The 18,451-nt window shown below is 37.5% G+C and overlaps 1 protein-coding gene across 2 annotated transcripts in view; it reads left to right on the top strand.

Moving 5' to 3' along the window:
• Chn1 (chimerin 1) overlaps positions 1–18,451 on the top strand; it is a 160,937-nt gene that overhangs the window by 53,045 nt on the left and 89,441 nt on the right. Inside the window, exons 1-3 of one of the 2 annotated variants that reach the window (XM_074071136.1) lie at positions 9,547–9,570; positions 9,990–10,021; positions 12,963–13,076. In XM_074071136.1, coding sequence (XP_073927237.1) covers positions 9,562–9,570; positions 9,990–10,021; positions 12,963–13,076 — 155 coding nt within the window. In that variant the 5' untranslated portion in view covers positions 9,547–9,561. Of the gene's footprint in view, positions 1–9,546; positions 9,571–9,989; positions 10,022–12,962; positions 13,077–18,451 lie in introns of those variants that run through there. The other variant, XM_020168890.2, reaches the window with a different exon arrangement.

The following is an 18,451-nucleotide window of genomic DNA, read 5'->3' as shown; positions in this document are numbered from 1 at the left end:
ATGTTTCATATACTCAACTAACAAAATTAAATAAAAATGATGAAAAAAAGAAAAAAGTAAAGCCTAAGGCCAGGCACAGTGGCTCATACCTGTAATCCTAGCTACTCAGGAGGTAATGATCAGAAAGACTGGTTTGAGGCCAACCTAGGCTAAAAGGTTAGTGAGACCCCATCACAATGAACAAGCTGGGAGTTGTGGTGCATATCTAATAAGCCCAGTATTGTGGCAAAAAGCTGGAGATCCTGTTTGAAAAATAGCTAAGTTAAAAATGAATAGGACATGGCTTAAATGTTAGAGTAAGAGACCCTGAGTTCAAAACCCCAGTATCACCAAACAAAAGAAAAACCTAAAACTGAATAGAAGTAGAAACAAAGCTAACACATTTGTAACATAATCACCCAAGAATTAAGTAGCTTTTAAACATACCATTCTACATATTCTACAAACTCAGAGAGAAATGGTCTAAAATAAGAAAAAAGCAAAATTATCTTTAAGGGTATGTAGTAGATTTGTTGGTGGTGGCTCTTGTGTGGGAGTCCTAAACTACGTACATCAGAGATAGAGCAAATGAGAAATTACAGTGGGTTTTGGAGAACAAAGATTCTCAGGAGATAAAACTATGGAATAGGACAAAACTGGGAAGTGCACTGTGGGAGTGAATTTGATTGGAGGTATTGATTTGAACTCACAGATTGTTTGTTTTTGTGGTACTAGAGATTGCACTCAAGAATGCTCTACCACTTGAGCCATATCCCAAGTCCTTTTGCTTTTTGTTTTTCAAATAGGGTCACTTTGCCTGGGCTGGCCTGGTACCACAGTCTTCCATCCTTAGCCTCACTGTACTGAGATTACAGGCATATGCCACTATGACCAGCTTATTTTTGAGATAAAGTCTTCCTAACTTTTGCCCAGGCAGGTCTTCAACCTTGATCCTTTTGTCTCTACATCCATGTGGCTAGGATGACGGGTGTGCTCCATCACACCTGCTTTGCTGTTTTTAAAATTGTTTTTTCTCTCTGAGTCTGTGGAAAGAGTTCAGATGGCATGGTGCTGCAGGAAGAATGAACATACTCATTGCCCAAACCATTTTTGCTGCTAAAAGGAGTCAGTGCTCCATAGAGAAATTCCCATGTCTAAACCATAAGGCAGAGAGGTCCTGGGATGTTTTCATGTTAGAAGGTAAGAAAGTGGTTAGAATCTGATGGGAACATGTCATAAATACACAAGAGCTTGCTGGAATGTTCCCACATGGAAATTTGGGCATGAAAAAAAAAATAATGAAAAAACCTGGGATAGTAATGGATTGCAGTACACTGAATGACAGAGAATTTGTAAGTTTAAAATGAAAAAAAGCAGTCCATTCCAATACAAAGGGGTGAAAAGAGTGTGTGTGTGTGTGTGTGTGTGGTGTAGTTCTTTATAAAGGGATGGCAGTTAAAGAATGATAAAATTTATAAAATCACTATTTTGCATGGGATTTGACTCAAACAAGGATCATTAGATGCTGAAACCATTGAGTAATGGGCCTAAAGCAAATAGGATATTCATAGCTCAAGATATCACCTCACTAATTATTTAATAATTGCAAAGAGAAAAATATACCTTTACAGTAGAGAGAGCCCTTAACACTTAACCACAGGATAAAATTTAGCATTACCTGTAATGGGACAAACTGTAATGTGCATCCTGAAAAGTGACACAGTGGGGCATACAATGGGACCTTTCTACTATCAATGCCAAAATTATTTAACTAAAATCAGATAATAAAGTGAGAATCCAACAAATCCAGAGTGTGTAGATTCTATAAAACATCTGTTTATCACATAAAAGACCAACAGTGGTGAGACCATATAAAATTACATGAGACTAAATAGAGGTGGTAATGAAATTTGATGTAGACAGTTGGGTTGGATCCCGAGTGTGTGCACATGTGTGTAAAGTTACACATTTTGAATAAAGACTGTATATTACTTGAAATGGAATGATATCAACTAACTTTCTTAGAGGATTTTTTTGAGGTTTTGAATTTTTATTTATTATTATTTTAATAGTTTATACATTTATTCATATGTATATAAATTGTTTAGGCCACCTCTCCCCCATCCCCTCCCCCAGGATATATTATTTAAGAGAAATGGATTTTGTCATTGTGACATTTTGTTTGGACAACACTATCTTTGAAGGTACATAGTTATAGAGAATCAGTTTACAAAGTTCTACAGTATTTCCCAAGGCTGAGTTTGGATGTCCACTTGCACTTATATGTAGATCTCCATCTGCATATGTGGAAGTGCAGAATGACTATGTAGTGTTGCAGGATTGCATTCATTGCCATGATTCTGTGGTCAAGGAATTGAATATTTAATTTGAACATTAAATAATGTTATATGTAAGTGAAAAAAATTTAAAATAGTGTTTAACAAAATTTTCTGTTTTGTTCCATGCTCTGTCCAGATAAAACTTTTTAAACTTTTAACTGAAAATGAGATATTGGCAGTATTTTCTGAAGTACTTGTTAGTAATGTAATTATCTTTACCAAGAAATAGCTGTACTATGCCATTCTCAAAAAGAATTTGAGACCACATAAATGAAGATACAATAAAAGGAGTAAAAAACAATTATTGAGCAGGTGATTGCAACTTGTATGAGGGTCATTGTAATTATGTGAAAGGTTTCACTCTTAAGGATCAGAAGAGCTAGTTTGTTTGGTTTTTTCATGAACTAAATTCTTTTAAAGGCATTCATTTGGCACAACATTAAGGAACAATTCAATGAAGTTAGTTTTTAAAGAGCTAAGCCCATGTGGTCCAAGTGTGCATAGCTCTCTGGTGATCTGTCTAGTCAAAGACACAACATAGAATGCTGGAGGAGCAGGTGGCTCTCAGGGATGGCTCTTAATTTCTCATGTTAGTTTTGTGACATGATTGTCTGAGGAGCTACACCTTTCATGTTCTGTACTGTTGATTAAAGGCAAGCATACACACATTGGGAAACCAGAAAAACAAGTTGTACAATTAGCATTATATTACTTAAATTGAAGAATTTGTTCATCATTTTCACTGTGGCTCATCATTTTCACTGTAGCTGAATATTCTTTCACTCAAAATTAGCAGTATGTTTTCATTGGAAGACAGAAGGATTTCCTGTGGACTGGCTCTCCTTGCATGTTGTAACTGTCTTTAAACATCCAAATCTTAATAGTCTGTCACTACATAACTTTGAATTTTTAGTAAAGATTAAATATGTATATAAATAAATGTGTCTTTATTTTGAAAATCAGAGGTAATAACTTGTTTCTATTTTTTTTTATTTTAATGATTTTTTATTAGGATATATTCATTGTACAGGGGAGGAATTCATTGTGACAATTCCAAATAGACTTATAGTGTACATTGGTTAAATCGCCCCCACCATCTCTCCCCCCTCACCCCTCCCCATCTCACTTAAAGCAATTGCAAGAGCTTTGTTTGTTGTACTTCATATAAGTATGTGAAGTCCATCCACTATATACGCTCACCTTATCTCCTTCATTCACCTTTCCTCCTTCCACTAATACCCTCCCCACACATACACTCTACTGTACCTATTTCATAGTCCTGTCTTTCCTTATTATTATTTAAGTCAATTTTCTAAGCAGTTTCTCACTGTGTCCCTGCTGTGAGTCTACTTTACTTTGGTCTGTTCAGCCCCTTTCATTGTTCTCCCTTAACCCTTTTACCTCCCATTTTTCAGTAGCTTTCAATACTTGTTTCTATATTTGAGCAGTCTGTTTACCCAGGTGATAATTAAAGGGGAATTGCTAAACAGGTAAATGGCCTTCTTTTTAAAGAAGTGACATTCATATCCAATTATTATGATGATTGGATTTATAATAGGGGCAGAGAATGTATTTATAAGCCACCAATTCGATGACCTACTTACTCTAATAGTTAAATTTCTGTGTAATAATTAAATAGCATCCATTTGAAGTAAAGTTATAGGATTAATCAGAGTAGAAAGAGCTGAGTTAAAAGTATTTCTCACAGGAACAGTTTCCATCTTATCTTGATTAAATGATAAATGGTGTTGGGAGCAGTCAGCTCTAAGGATGAAAGTGTACTGAGTTTTCATTCCACCTGCAGCCTTAGATATCTACCAAGGACCTGAAATTGGGGCAGGGAAATGTGGAGAGAAGAGAAAAGGTAATACAATTGATAGGTTGATAGTTCTTTCACTCTTCTTGGGGTTTTTTGGGGTTTTTTTTGTTTTTTTGGTGGCGCTGGGGTTTGCTTGGTAGGCAAGTGTTCTACCACTTGAGCCACTCCACCAACCCAGTGATAGCTCTTTTGAGTGATCATTATTACTTATCTGTAAGTACAAAATACAACATAAGAAATGGATCTAGTGACTGTCTTTCAGAAATTTCTCTGCTGCAATATGCAAAGGGAGCACAGGCTATTTTCCTGTGTGCATCCCCACTCCTTGTCTCCTTCTGATGAGGAGCCATACAGCAGGGTATCACAGATGGTATGCTAGGGCTGAGGATTGTGTCAGACTCTACAGGAGTGTGCATTAGTGTCTACCCTTAGTTCTGATGAACTCAGTGCTCAGCTCAGTTTCTGTTAACACTCTTTGAGACCAAGATGTGTGGCAGTTTTTTTTTTTTAAATCTGACTTGTCACTATCAAGACAAATTATAAATTATTAAGGACGGATATTTAAAATGCAAAATATCAAACATAATTTGACAGAAAAATCAAGTTGTAACTAAATACATTTTTTTCTAATTGCAGAAACTATTGCTGGTTGCTTTTGTGAATGCTAAAGCATAAAAGATGTTTTCTTAAAAGCTATTGTTGAGACAAAATTTGAATTTCAAATATAAATAATTCTTTTTATAGAGAGAAGATGTCCAGATTCACAGCTAAGTGTGTTAAGCGTGATTTAGAGATGGAGCTAATGTGACTCTTAATGAGGCTTCTACACTATGCACTTGTGTCTCACAAGAGAGTCAGAATGACCTTGGGAATCCCTGGCCGCCCATAAAGTAATGGGACATATTTCTGCACATGCAACTCTTTTGTTATATTTAAATGTAGATGTATAATTTGTTCAATGAAATAAAGTATGTTATATAATATATACTTATTTTCAATTATGTAAAAATTTTTTTATGTCAAGCATCTGGTTGAATTAAAATAAACTTGTGTGTATAACAGAGATTAGACACAGGTATAAGTTACATAGGTAATCTGTAATTAAGTAGCTAGAATCCTAAGCTAAATAGGTGTAAAACATCTAATTTAGATACAAATATCAAAGAAAAGCCATATCTTTGATGGATTCTAAAACGATGTGAATCAAACCAGTTTGGTATTTGACCATCCTTAAACATGAAATCTCATTCTTTTCCCTGCAATCCTGTGTGAATGTTGTGATGAATTTTACATTTATAAAGCCATATCTCTACTCTGTGGTACATTTTTCAAGTTAGTGTTGCAGGGGACATTTTTGAGTGCAGATCCTCATTTTTGTAACAATGCCAGTTATCTTTCTCTGTACCAAATGGACTGGACAAAATGCACTGAAACTCAGGTCAGTGCTATTACTGTCACAAGAAATGGAGAGAAAAAAAAATACACATTTACATTGTATTCTGATTCTAATCATACCAGTTGGATGGATATGGGGTATGTATTTTGCTAGTACATGTTGTTTTAAATGTTTCTGCTCAGACCTGGTTACAGAAGTAGGAAATTAACTGTAGTAATTTCTTTACTTACCTGCCTTCCCTAAATAGCTTACATTTAGTGCTAAAGTATAATGACTGGTGAAATATAGATTGTTAAGTAATTGTACAGTGAAATGAATACATGTCTGAATGAGATCTCTCTGTGTGGTTTATTTCCCAATACAGTGTTCTTATACTACAGCTTGGCGGTGTGTGCATTGTTATCGGTGTCTTTTAGAGATACTTTTTCTTTCTGTGACACATATCTATTTATTCACTCAACCAAATCTGTATTCTCTGAGGGGCTGCTCTCTGTGAGAGCCTCAGGATTCAAGTTAAAACAAAGCCATGTCTCTGACCTTGATGGGCAATGGAGCAGTAAATCAACCAGTAGGGCAGAGTTGGTGGTAAGTATCTTGAGACACATGTATGTGGTTTTCTGTGGCCACTTGCAGGGTACTTGTTGGGGAGTGACAAAAGATGAGGCCAGAGAGCTAAGTAGGCATCAGTAATAAACAAATGTCATGATTAGACTTTGGACTTTGTCCTGATAGTTACAGAAATGAAGATATTTTAAGTCAGAATTAGAGTTAGAGGATTTGGCTATAATGGGGAAGTGGATTAAGAAGGAGAATGGATGTTTTAGAGGCAAAAAGGCTGATTGGGGAGGTGTTGTGGTAAGCCCTAGGGATAAGCGCCTCCAAGACGTGGTTCTGGCCACAGCCAAGAGGGGCCGAAAGAATGTGTAGGATCTGATGACTAGGTCATGGTGGGCCCCATGAGATCCTGCAGATTTACATCATTCCTTCAAACTGTACATATTATTTATACTGTAAAGCACTTTTAATTATTCCTCCACTGGTATATATTTACTTCCATTTTGGGTAGTAGGGTCGGTATGGGGTTTGAACTTAGGGCCTGTGCTTATTGGGAACTCTATCACTGAACCACACCCCCACCCTTTTTGCTTTTTAGTTTATATTTCAGATAAGGTCTTGCATTTCTGCCTGAGGCCAGTCTTGGACCATGATCCTCCTACCTCAGCCTTTCATGCAACTGGGATTACAGGCATTTGCCATCATGCCTGCTCTTCCATTTTAAATGACAACAAACAGTGCATAAGTGACAGGTTTTCATGTGTACATGTGCAAGTGTGCCTCTAGAGTAAAAACTGAGCATTTCATGCTAGGGATGTAGCTCCACGGTTGAGTGCCTAGCATGCACGAGACTCTAGATTTGATCCTCAGCACTACAAAAATTCTCCAAAAAACCTGATCATTTACAGATTTCTAGGTTGAATAGAGAATGTAAAATTGTTCTTCTGGACAATATTTTATTGTATAATACCATAAAATTTTAAAGTCTTTAAGTTAAGACCTGAACATGGTATTTTCATCACAAGCTGAAGTTTGCTTTCAAGCAGATGCATGACTGCACTCTGATAAGCCCTGGATCTAAAAATAGAATAGCCATCATCCTTACCTGTAGGGGTCATCTGGCATATTTTTAGTACAGTGAGTTTTCTGAACAGAGGAACAAGACCAAATCAGGTGTAATTTACCTTGGGAAGGTAATAAATAACCTGGCTGCAACCTCAGCAAAAACAGGATAAAATCAGAACTCTCCTATAGATATGAAAGTGAATACATGTTAACAATTTAACTGGTAAGATACAACAGAACCAGGAAGATGTTACAATTGGTTGAAAGGAGAAGTCAAAACAACATATCTATTTGGTCTCAAGGGATATTGAGGTAAATTGCACAAAAAGAGCTTAGTTTTTCACTGGGATGGGTGAATAGAAGAAAGTTAAATCACTACCACGTAGGAGAAATTTTATGTTTCATTTGCCTACAATTTAGAGAGTTCCAAAATGGCTCAAAGACAGTGTACTACATTTGAATCTAAGGGTGTGCCCTTGAGGGGACATAGTTCCCACTGAAACGAATTTCATTCTATGCTATGAATTTTGCTAAAAACAGTATGAGTTCTGCATGACCACTGGCTAGGTAACCTAGACTTGGGAACCAGTCTTGGTGCAGAACCAAGGCAGATTATCACTGAAAATACAGACTTTGAAGTTGCTTTGGAAACTGCCATACTCAACTGAATTCAGATGACTTAGTTTCAGACAGACTCAGGGCACATGGCTTTTTGCTACGCCTAAAAATCCCTGTTTTACCTTCAGCTCTTCCACTTAAACAAGTAATAACCTCAAACAAGTAATAACCTTATGAACCTCTCTGATACTCAGTTTCTTCACCACCATATGATCCAGCAGTCCTACTACTGTGTGTACATCTAGAGAAAATGAAGAGAGATGTGTACACTTACATGTTTATTGCAGCTCTGCTCACAGGGCCGAGACAGGAATCAACCTAAGTGTCTGTCAGTGAACGAATAGATAAAGAATATGCAAATGCCGTACATGCCATTCCAGTGTGCAGTGGAGTGCTATGTATTCCTAACTGAATACAGCCTTAACCAAGCAGGCAATCCCGTCATTACAACGTGGATGACGTGGAGAACTTATAGGCTAGCACAGAAAGACAATGCGGGACCTCACGTCTGTGTGCAGTCTAAAATTGTTGAATTCTGAGAAGCAGAGAATAGTAGGTTCTGGAAGTGGGATGGTGATTGGGAGGTGTTGGTTAAAGGATATGAAATTTCATTTCAACTGGAGGTACAGATTCAAGAGATCTGTATCCATGATGACTGCAGTTAATGATGTGTACTTGGTCTTTGCTAAGAGTGGGTTGTTTTGTTTTATTTTGGTCTGTTAGTGGTACTAGGGATTGAACTCTAAGCCTCATCAGTGCTCTACCACTTGAGCACTTTGCTCAACTTCTTTTGTTTTTAGTTTGTTTTTCAGATAGAGTTGCTATGCCTGGACTTTGTTGAACCTCAGTCCTTCTAATTCTGCCTCCTGAGTGGATGGGACCACAGGCACATGCCACCATGCCCAGCTTATTTTTGAGATAGGTTTTCACTAACTTTTGCCTGGGCTGGCCGCAAACCTGAATTCTCCTATCTCTGCCACTCAAGTAGCTGGAAGTGTAGGTGTGTACCACCATGCCCAGCCCAAGAGTAGTGTTCTAGCCTTAAAACACAAACAACAAAAAGTATTGGAGGGGATATGTCTAGCTTCTCTTAGCCATTCTACAATGTAGGTATACATCAAAACACCATTCTATGCGACATAATAAATGTACACAATATATGTGTAAACTTTAATGTATATAATTAAAAATATAGGAACAAATTAAAAGAGGAACTTTCTCACGAAAATGAGTAAGATGAGAATAGTAATACTGTCTTGTAAAGAAGAAGTAGAAATATTCCTATCTTCTTGTGAAGACTAATCTTTAAATGTAACTAAAACACATAAGGAACGGAAGTAGCTCAATAAATATAATTGTTGGTTTCACCCAGGTAACTCCTTGGGAAAAGCCTTTTCTGTTCCTGTGACTTGGCAGTTACAACTATCTTGTCATTTAGACCAGTTTCAGTGTCATCTCAGAGAGGCCTCCTCACCATGTGACTTCAGTGCCTCACCGCCCTGTAGTTACCCATCTTTATTTTCATTATAGCTCTCACTACTGCTGCACTTTTTGTTTTCTTGTTGCTTCTTTTTTAAACGTCTTTGCTTCCCACCTTTCGAATGTAGTGCTATGATATTTTTGGTCTTATTCAGAGATGGTTCCCTTCAGATAAAAAGTGCTTGAGATATATTTGCTGTTTGGTGTTTCTTGAATGAGTGGGGCAGATGCCCTCTGTCCTGTCTACGCAGAAGAACTCAGGGACTTTCCTTAGCTGTAGGCAGCACACATGCTGGGAATGCTCAGAGAAGATGAATGTGGTGAGAGAAGAGCTGATGGGAAGACAGAAGACAATGTGTTGAGATGTCAACGGAATGCAAAATATGGAATGACAGGAAGGGAGAGGAGTAGGGGAGGAGGGAAGAGAAAGCCACAATCTGTTATGACACAGTTGTGACATTGAGTTTTTGAATGTTTTATCTTACTATTTAAATAGAGCAATGTAAATATCATTTGTAATTCATTGCATGCTAGATAAGAAACAAGTCAAGAGAAATGAAATAACCAGTCAAAATGGTGAAATTAGTCTGCTGATGGAACCCAGCCTCTATCCTCTGGTCTCTTAAGTTTATTCAGATTCTTTTTAGTAATATAAGCTTTAGTTTATCACATGTATAAAATGTTATGTTTTTCACATTTGCATTTTCACAAATATACTTTTTTCCCTCTTTCCTAACAGGTAGAAAACAGACCAAAGTATTATGGAAGAGAGTAAGTATGGCTTTTCATCAAGTATTTTATAGAATGGCATATGGAAAAGAGACAATGCATGTTTTTAGCAAAAGTAAAAGCAAGATAAAGTTCACGTTTGGTGGAGTTGAATTTTTTTTTTCTGACTACAAATGTAATTATTCTAATTGATGTACAACATAGAAAATAGCACAGGAAAATATATGTAGAGTAATGTTAAAGATGCAGTCATATAAGTAAATAGTCCTAGATATATATGAGGGAAGGTGTGTATTTGTGTGTATGTACATTAGACACACATAAACTCAGTGTTATCTGGGTGATTTATTCTGTTTATATTTATACATTTTTAAATTTTCTGCAAATAGTTTGTAGTCTCTTTTATTATCAGAAAAAAAGAAATTCATGCTACCCACAAATAATTAATGTTAAAATCTTAAAGTATTACTTTCTGAAGATTTAGATCTCGTTTGGGGGGTGAAAGGTCTTACTGTATAACCCATGATGGCCCGAAACTCTCCATCCTTCTGCCTTAGCCTTGCAAGTGCTGGTATTGCAGGCATGCACTACCAAGCCTGACTTCCTAATGGTTGTTTACAAAATTGCGATATTGTACATACAAGTTCAGAGCTTGATTTTTTTCCATTTAACATTAATAATGAGCATTGCAGTAGTTTTTTAAATTGGCTTTATTTGCAGTTCTACAGTTAGGCAGCAGGTTATACAAAAATGGTACAGAATGCTGCTGCAATAATTTCTGAAAAATTAAATTCCTTAATTTTTCTGATTACTGATACACAGAAATATAGCACCTTGGAGAAAAGAATAAAAATTACCTGTAATCCCATCAGTCCCCAAATAAAATGGTTGGTTTTTCATGACTTGAGGTCATATGACATAAATAATAATGTATACAGTCAATATTTTTAATCTACTATAAATTCTAGGTATGTTTTCCAGACTACTGTGACTAGGCACAAACCTAGAAGTGGGTGAGGAGTGATTCCAAAGCTGAGCACCCTGGTGCTCTTTCCAGGCACACCATAGTTTATATAGCACTTTCCTGCTTTGGGCAATGAGCTTGCTTTTAAACTGTACAGAATTGCTGGAGGCCAGAAATGTGTCAGCTTTTGGAGCATTTTTGATTTTGGGCTTTTGGATTAAGAATGTTTGATTGCTACCATTAAAAGCAACACTGTAAGAACTGTCTTAGTGCATAAGGTTTTTTGGGGGCAGAAATATTGGAGCAACTAGTATGAATAAGTTTTAAGTTCTTTAAATTTCATTGTCAAGTTTTGTTCCAAAATTTGTTTCCTAGAATTCGATTTTTTCTTTTTAAGTACTTGTCTTTTCTTAAACAGATACTACATTTTACTCTCTGTAGTGATTGATGTTATGTAAACTTAAAGTATATGCTAATTGATGGTATGTGTTACAGGAATAGGTTACCTTCATGCTTCAAGTGTTAGCTTGTGGACTGAGTCCTGAAAGATTGAAAAATTTGTGGAAATGAAAAATTCAGGAGCCCATTGTAACCCTAGCTCCTCTGATTGTCATGATTTGAACATACCTGCCAGGAACTGTTTTAAGTCTGTGCAGAGGAACTAAACCATGAGTATGAGGAAAGACTCCAGAGTTGCCACTTACCCTTAGTAAAGTGCCACTTCAGGGCCTATGAAACTTACCATTACAAAATCAAGTGACTTGTTGTTTCCTTCATACCAGTGGAAGCTGCAGAGTTTCTTTTGAGTAGAGTCAGTGCAGTTACTGAAGGGGAGGAAAGACTTTCCTTCTGCCCTCCTAGGTTTGATAGCTGAGTATATGAAATAAACTAACACCAGGCAGATTAGCAGAAAGTAAATAAATGTATTAATTGTTAAAATAATATGCATAGGGCCATCACAGGAAAGCATAAAATGAAAACCTTGTGATTGGAGAGTTTATGGACTGAGTTAACATGAGAAGGGGAGGGAAGATGTTGGCTATTTGAGGAATGGCAAATGGAAACATGAAAGGTCTCTTAGAAGACTAGATGGGGATAAGCCAGTTTGTGCTAGTTCCTCTGAGTGTGCCGGTGCCTCTTTAGTCTCCTGTCCTGTGAGGAGAATAAGTCTTCCCTGGTTGCTGAAAGTCCTGGGTGGGGGATTGATGGCAATTGAGTTCCTTTTGGAGGATTCATCTTTAGGTAGATAAGGGGGGTTCAGAGAAATGCTGTTTTTTAAATGCTTTCAGCTCAAAATACACTGAACAATGTATTTTGGGGACGACATGTCCTGTATTCCTTCATTATCTCTGATATGCTCAGAGGATTTGTAAGTTCTTTATAAATTATAAATCACCATTCATATGTAAGGTGATTTCATATTTTGAATGTCACCACAGACTTTTTTCTTTTTTAATGTTTTATGATAGATTATTATAGAACAATCTACTGTTTATATAAAGAATGCTTGTTCTTTTTTGTTAGTTAAAGGTAAGGTTTTGACAGGCAATGAAAGCAAGTATCACCATTATTTGCTTGTGGCTTGAGTATTCAAAATGCAGATTATGCACATTATTGAGCAATCATGCCAATTAGAGACTACCCAGGGTCCTGGAAAATTGCCATTGTAGACTCTTAAGCCAAAATCTTGAAGAAAGAAGTGGGCCCCATTTCTTTGTACTTTTTCCTATGCAAGTCCATGTGTGAGAAAGGGTTGTCCATTCAAGTGAAGTAGCTGATCTTCCCTTAGGTGGAATTTTGATTTCATGTTTGGTAAGGGGATTTAGTAGCTAATTTGGTAGTGTTCTCATCACACAGAGAAGCTGGCCAGGGGCCAGGACCAGAGACACACAAGCCTGGTTTTCTTCAATTATATGGTAGTATTTGTCTAGAAAATAGCAGGAAAAGGTGGGTGGAGGGTTTTGTTTTATCGAAAAAATGTGGAAAGCACAGAGTTTCTGAGTTGCCTTTGTACCGTAGGTTTCATGGCATGATCTCCAGAGAAGCGGCTGACCAGCTCTTGAGTGTGGCTGAGGGGAGCTACCTCATCCGGGAGAGTCAGCGGCAGCCCGGAACCTACACGCTGGCTTTAAGGTTGGTCATGGACCTGCAACTATGATTGTGCTTTATTCAAAACCCTCCTAATAGCAGGCTTTAAAATTTAAAAGCATCCAGCTTGTAATTGAATTGGTTCTTGTTTTCTGGGGACCTAATTACCATTTTAATAGCTTTTGAGACCTTTTGAAAATTCCCCATGAATGGTGGCACTGGTAATTAAGAATCAAAACACCTTTAGAGCATTTTTGTTATAGCTGCTTCCTTCCATTCCATCTTTCCCCTTCTCTCCTGTCTGTTTTGCTGTGTCAGCTTCCACTTATTTCTTGAATAAAGAGACAGCTAAAAGAAAAGTTCTTTGTAACTCAAAGCTAAAACCAGTGTTCTTTTAGGTTGGATTTTGGTTGAAGCAATTTTTCTTGGGAGTTTCTTGGCTCTTCTCTATCAACTGAATGTTACCTAGCATTTTGGCTATTCTGAACTTATAGGCCAGTGCCAGAATCAAGTATTTCCATTAACAGTGTACTGATAACCCAATAATAATAATAATAATAATACAGTAATATGCCTACCCGTTGAACTTACCCCATGCCAGGCCTCATTTAATCCATAGAATTGCTGTTTGTACTGTTTTTACCCTACTTTACACATGAGCACACTGAGGACCTGGAGGTTGAGTAACATAGCAACCAAGGTCACATATTGACTTAAGTTGTACAGCTGGTATTTGAACCCAGTCTGGCTGTAGAGTCTGGTTTTAATCACTTTATATGCCTGCCTCTCCAAAGGCTTAGAATAATTATCTGTTATTGTTGTTTCCTCATTTGTTCCTGCACTCATCTCTTCTTTGGAAAAGGCTCAAAAATAGCAACTTTGTAAAAAAGTGGTCAAAAAAATGGCATTTTCTTTGGTAGCTCCTTACAGAGGATAGAAAGTTATGCTAGTGATTGGGACTAACATGTTCAACTCCTCTAACCACATAGATCTGTGTGAGTGAGCAGAGATGTCACTCTTGTCCACAAGTCTTAGTAATAATTTTTCTGATAAATACAGTGGTATAATTCAGCATTGTTTTAAACCAAATTTAAATCATTGGCATTTTTGGAGAATAGAGCTTATCACAGGAGTTTGTGAAAATTAGCTTTTTATGACAAATTATAAAGTTTTAAATCCCCTTTCAGTTACTTAATTGTATTATTTTTCAGGTTTAAATTATGGTATACAAGGGAAAATATCTACTTTGGCAACCTAAATACCTATTAATTTTGCCACTGTTTGAACTAGAAGACTGTTTTGGGACAAATTGCAGGATTTCTTGAAGTTGGCCATCTTTTTACTCCTAACATTTTATACTAGAATTCTGCACCACTGCATTTCCAAGTAGATAATCACTGATTATCTGGTGTCAGTAAGCCTTGATGTAAAGACCAGTGGACCAGAGTAAGAGGTAAAAGGGGTAAAATGAGAGACGGAAGTCTGTACAACACTCTCTTCTTTCCTTTATGTTGCAGTTTCCCCTACCTTTCTCCAAGGTCATGTGGAAGTTGTACAACTTTAATTTGAATTCAGTTTTGTTTCATTACAAAATTCAAATTTACTTTCCATTACACCATTAACTTTCATTTTATGGCATCGTTGTCATGCAGTTTGCACTGGCTGATACCTACAAATCCAAGGATTTTGGCATAAAGTAGCACCCAAACCTTCCATGGTCTTTCTCCTTCCTCTCCCCTTCCCCCTTGCCCTTTCTCCTTCTGCTCACAACTTTAAGCTTATAATCTCTTTCTATCTATATGGCCAAGTAAACCTTAGAATAGAAACTAGAGACTAGATGAATATTAGACTAAAGGGAGTATTTTGATTCTAGCACTGGGGTAACATACAGCCTTTCTTTTGATATTGAAAATCACCATTAAATTGTTACTTGAAAGAGAAATAGTAAAAAGGACCAGAGCAGGGGTAGGAAGAAGAATATTTGATTGCACTGTGAGTAATTCATGTGCTGAAATACAATTGACATTTTCTTTGTTTTAAACTAGATGTGTGGCAAGGAAGTGTTAGAGTATGAAGTAGAGGTTGTACTGGTACCTGTATGTTCTTACCCTGTCCTACGTCAGCTGACTATTCTCTCAGTTCACATCAGTTTGTTTTGACAATGCATGATCTAGTCTGTCTAGTTTGTGGCCACCAGTGTTCATTATGCATTTATTGTGTTAACTGAGGGCTGTAAAATTTGGAAGAAGTCTTTGAACTCAGGGTCCTCAATAGGCACTGCAGCAGCAGTATGTCCCACACTGAGCTCATCGCAACTACGTTGTAATATCTGCTGTTGAGTCTGTTTCACAAGAGAGAAACCAGGAAATCATTTTTTTTCCTATTCATTTTGTAGGCCCTGGCAACATTTATTTGGAGGACTCACTTTACATTGTACTGTAAGATAGTGTTATCTCCATATCAAATGTAAAGTTTTTGCTGTTAAAATTGTATAGGGTATTTTTAATGGAAACTGCTTGTGGAATTAACTGTAGTTTTTTATAGCTTTCCTTCTGTGCTATCCATACCTTCCTTTCCATATTGCATGCCTTTTCATAAGTTTTGAGAGCCCTGGCTACTCTGCCCGTGTTCTCTAAGAGTTATGATGACATTTTCTCTTTTGCTTATCTCACATGGCCAAGGCCATTGATCCTGTTTCTTTAGGATTTCTCAACATTTCCCCTCCTTTTAACTCTAAGCCACTTCCTGGACTGCTTGGATAACTATTTAAAAAAAAAAATCTCCCTGTGGCCATTTTGTCCTTCTAGTGTAGCCTCCACATTCTTGTAAATAGACTCAGTTGCTGGATGCAGTGGGTGTAGATCCAGCTACTGGGGAAGCTGAGATGGGAGGATGACTTGAGGCCAGGAGTGTTAAGGCCAGCCTGGGCAACACAGTGAGAACCTCATCTCAAGACGGGGAGAAAAGGAAGGTAGAAGGGGTAGGACCCATGGTTTGAAAAAACACTCCTCTCTCTTGTTGGCATCTTCCATGCACTTTCTTCGCTGAGGATCTCTGTGAATATGAAGCACTACATAGGGGAGTATGTGGTGATTCAATGCTGCCCATGCCAAGTTCTGTAGTCAGAAGAGGTTCCCACTTCATTGCCAGTCTTCTGTGTGGGAGACCTTTCTCACTCCTTCACCTGGGTCTGAGGTTTTCACCCCTGCTCAGTTGATCCCCTGACTTGGGAGAGTTGATGTGTAAGGGGGCTATCAGTAGACACCTGTGTGTTTGGAGTGAGGTGCAGACAAGGTGCTAGTCAGGCACAGGCATACCATGGCTCACTAACTGCTTCACTGTGACTTGGGGTTCTCTGCCTGTTGCTTTTTGATATTTGAATTAACCAAATGTAACTGATATTAATTATAAGGAACCCAATATAATTAAAAAGCTTGTTTGAAAACATGTTTTCCTTATAGTTTTCATAGTTTAAGAGCTATTTTTCTTTTTTGTGGAGCTAGGGATGGAACTCGGCCCTACACATGCTAGGCATCTACCCCACCTTGGCTACATCCCAGCTGAGAATCATTCTTTTTCTTAAAAACATGTTTTATATGCACTATGTAATTTGTCTCACTAGAAGAAAAAATCGTTAGATTCAGTTTGGATATTTTCTTTTCCTTTTTTTAAATTCAAACTAGCATTTGATCTGAGGGCCTCTGCCACTTGAGGCACACCTCCAGCCCTTTTTTATGTTACTTATTTTTGAATTAGGGTCTTGTGTCCAGGGCCAGGCTTGAACTACAATCCTCTTGATGTCTATCTCCCAAGTAGCTTGGATTGCTGGCATGTACTACCATGCTTGACCCCGCCCCAGTTTGGACCTTTCTTTCTGTTGATCTGTCTTCTGGTTCATTAGTCCTGTATTCCTTTTTTTTTCCTTTTTACAGTGCTGGGGGAAAAAAATCAGTGCCTCACATAAGCTAGGCAAGCGCTTTACCACTGAGTTACATCCCCAGCTTTCTGCTTTTTCTGGTTTCTTGGTAAACCTATCTATTGAGTTCCTAATTTCAGATAATTTTACTTAGCTCCAGAATTTTCATTTGCATCTTGAAAATAGTGAAATAGGGAGACAAAAAGCCCACAAAGATCTAATATGAGTGAGTGTATGGAATGACGTGTTAAATTTGGCATCTGTCTTCTCATTGTTCCCACTGTACCTGATAAGTATCTAAAATGATTTCTAGGTATACGTGCACTTGGCAGTCCATTCAGAACTAGTTTTTCACTGTTTTTATCTGAAATTTTCATGTATTTAAATTTTTCATTGGAACTGGTGAATGCAAAAAGGCCTTTACTATCTCCACAGATTTGTCAATGACATTTTAATCCTGGTGGCTATTTACTTTTCCTGCCTTATAACTAAAATATGTAAATAGGTGAAATTGTAGGTGAACGATAGGTTCTCACTATTATTCTCCTAAGCCATCAACTTAATGTAGGGCACACTTGCTTGGACTCTAAGAGTTTTTGTTGAAACAAAAAAAAATCTCTATGTTACGTTTCATGTGGTGTAGAACTAAAGTTAAGCAGTACTTACATATACTAGGCTCTCCGTCAGTGTTGATCTCCTTCCATATAAAATAACCTTTTTTTCATGGTGGTTTGAGCTACTGCTTGTTCATTTTTAGTGAGAAGAAAAATAAAATTTTAATTATGTATTTTACAAAAGCTAGGGGAAAAAAGCTACAAATACATTTAGAACACTAACCACTTAAACAGGAACCTTTACGATGTAATGTATGGAGAAAGATCAGAGAGAAGAAGAAATTGAGATTTTTATAAGTCTTACAAATGATTGCAGTTGCCTCTGCTCTCTGGTAGAGCTTTGAAAATGAAGCTATAGTATACTGCATGGGTTCTCGTTGTCTGACCTGTGTTAAATATAATCTTTTTAAACTTTAGTTTCTGATTTGCAAAATGAGAAAATTAATTGCCGTATTTCTTAAGAGACCATTTTAAAGTCCATTATCCCACTTTCAAGTATCATATTCCCTAACACCTGAGATGCATTTAACTGTCTTATATGATCTTCAAAGTGAGCAAATTCTACTGGCTTACACACGTATTGCTTAAGGAAATACCTGTCATAGAAAAGTTGAATGGCGTGGACGGTCAGTCTTCTGGTGACACAAGGACTTGTGGCCTTCCTGTTTCTATCACAGCCCTGCAGAGCATCAGCGTGAAGTTTTTTGTGGGGTCAAGAGTCAGCTGCTGGCCCTTTGTCCCCAGCCAGGGTTCTGGCTCATGAGTAGCTGCCTCCTTCCCTTGGGTTACAGCTGCAGTTCAGGCTGCCAGCCTGCTCTCCTTGCAGGGATGGACGTGGTAATGCCTGAGGGAGATGCAGGGACCAAGTGCTTGTGTGACAGCACCACTCC

The sequence above is a fragment of the Castor canadensis genome, chromosome 4, assembly GCF_047511655.1.
Source record: "Castor canadensis chromosome 4, mCasCan1.hap1v2, whole genome shotgun sequence".
Lineage (NCBI taxonomy): Eukaryota > Metazoa > Chordata > Mammalia > Rodentia > Castoridae > Castor > Castor canadensis.
This window is presented reverse-complemented; position numbering and strand designations above follow the sequence as displayed.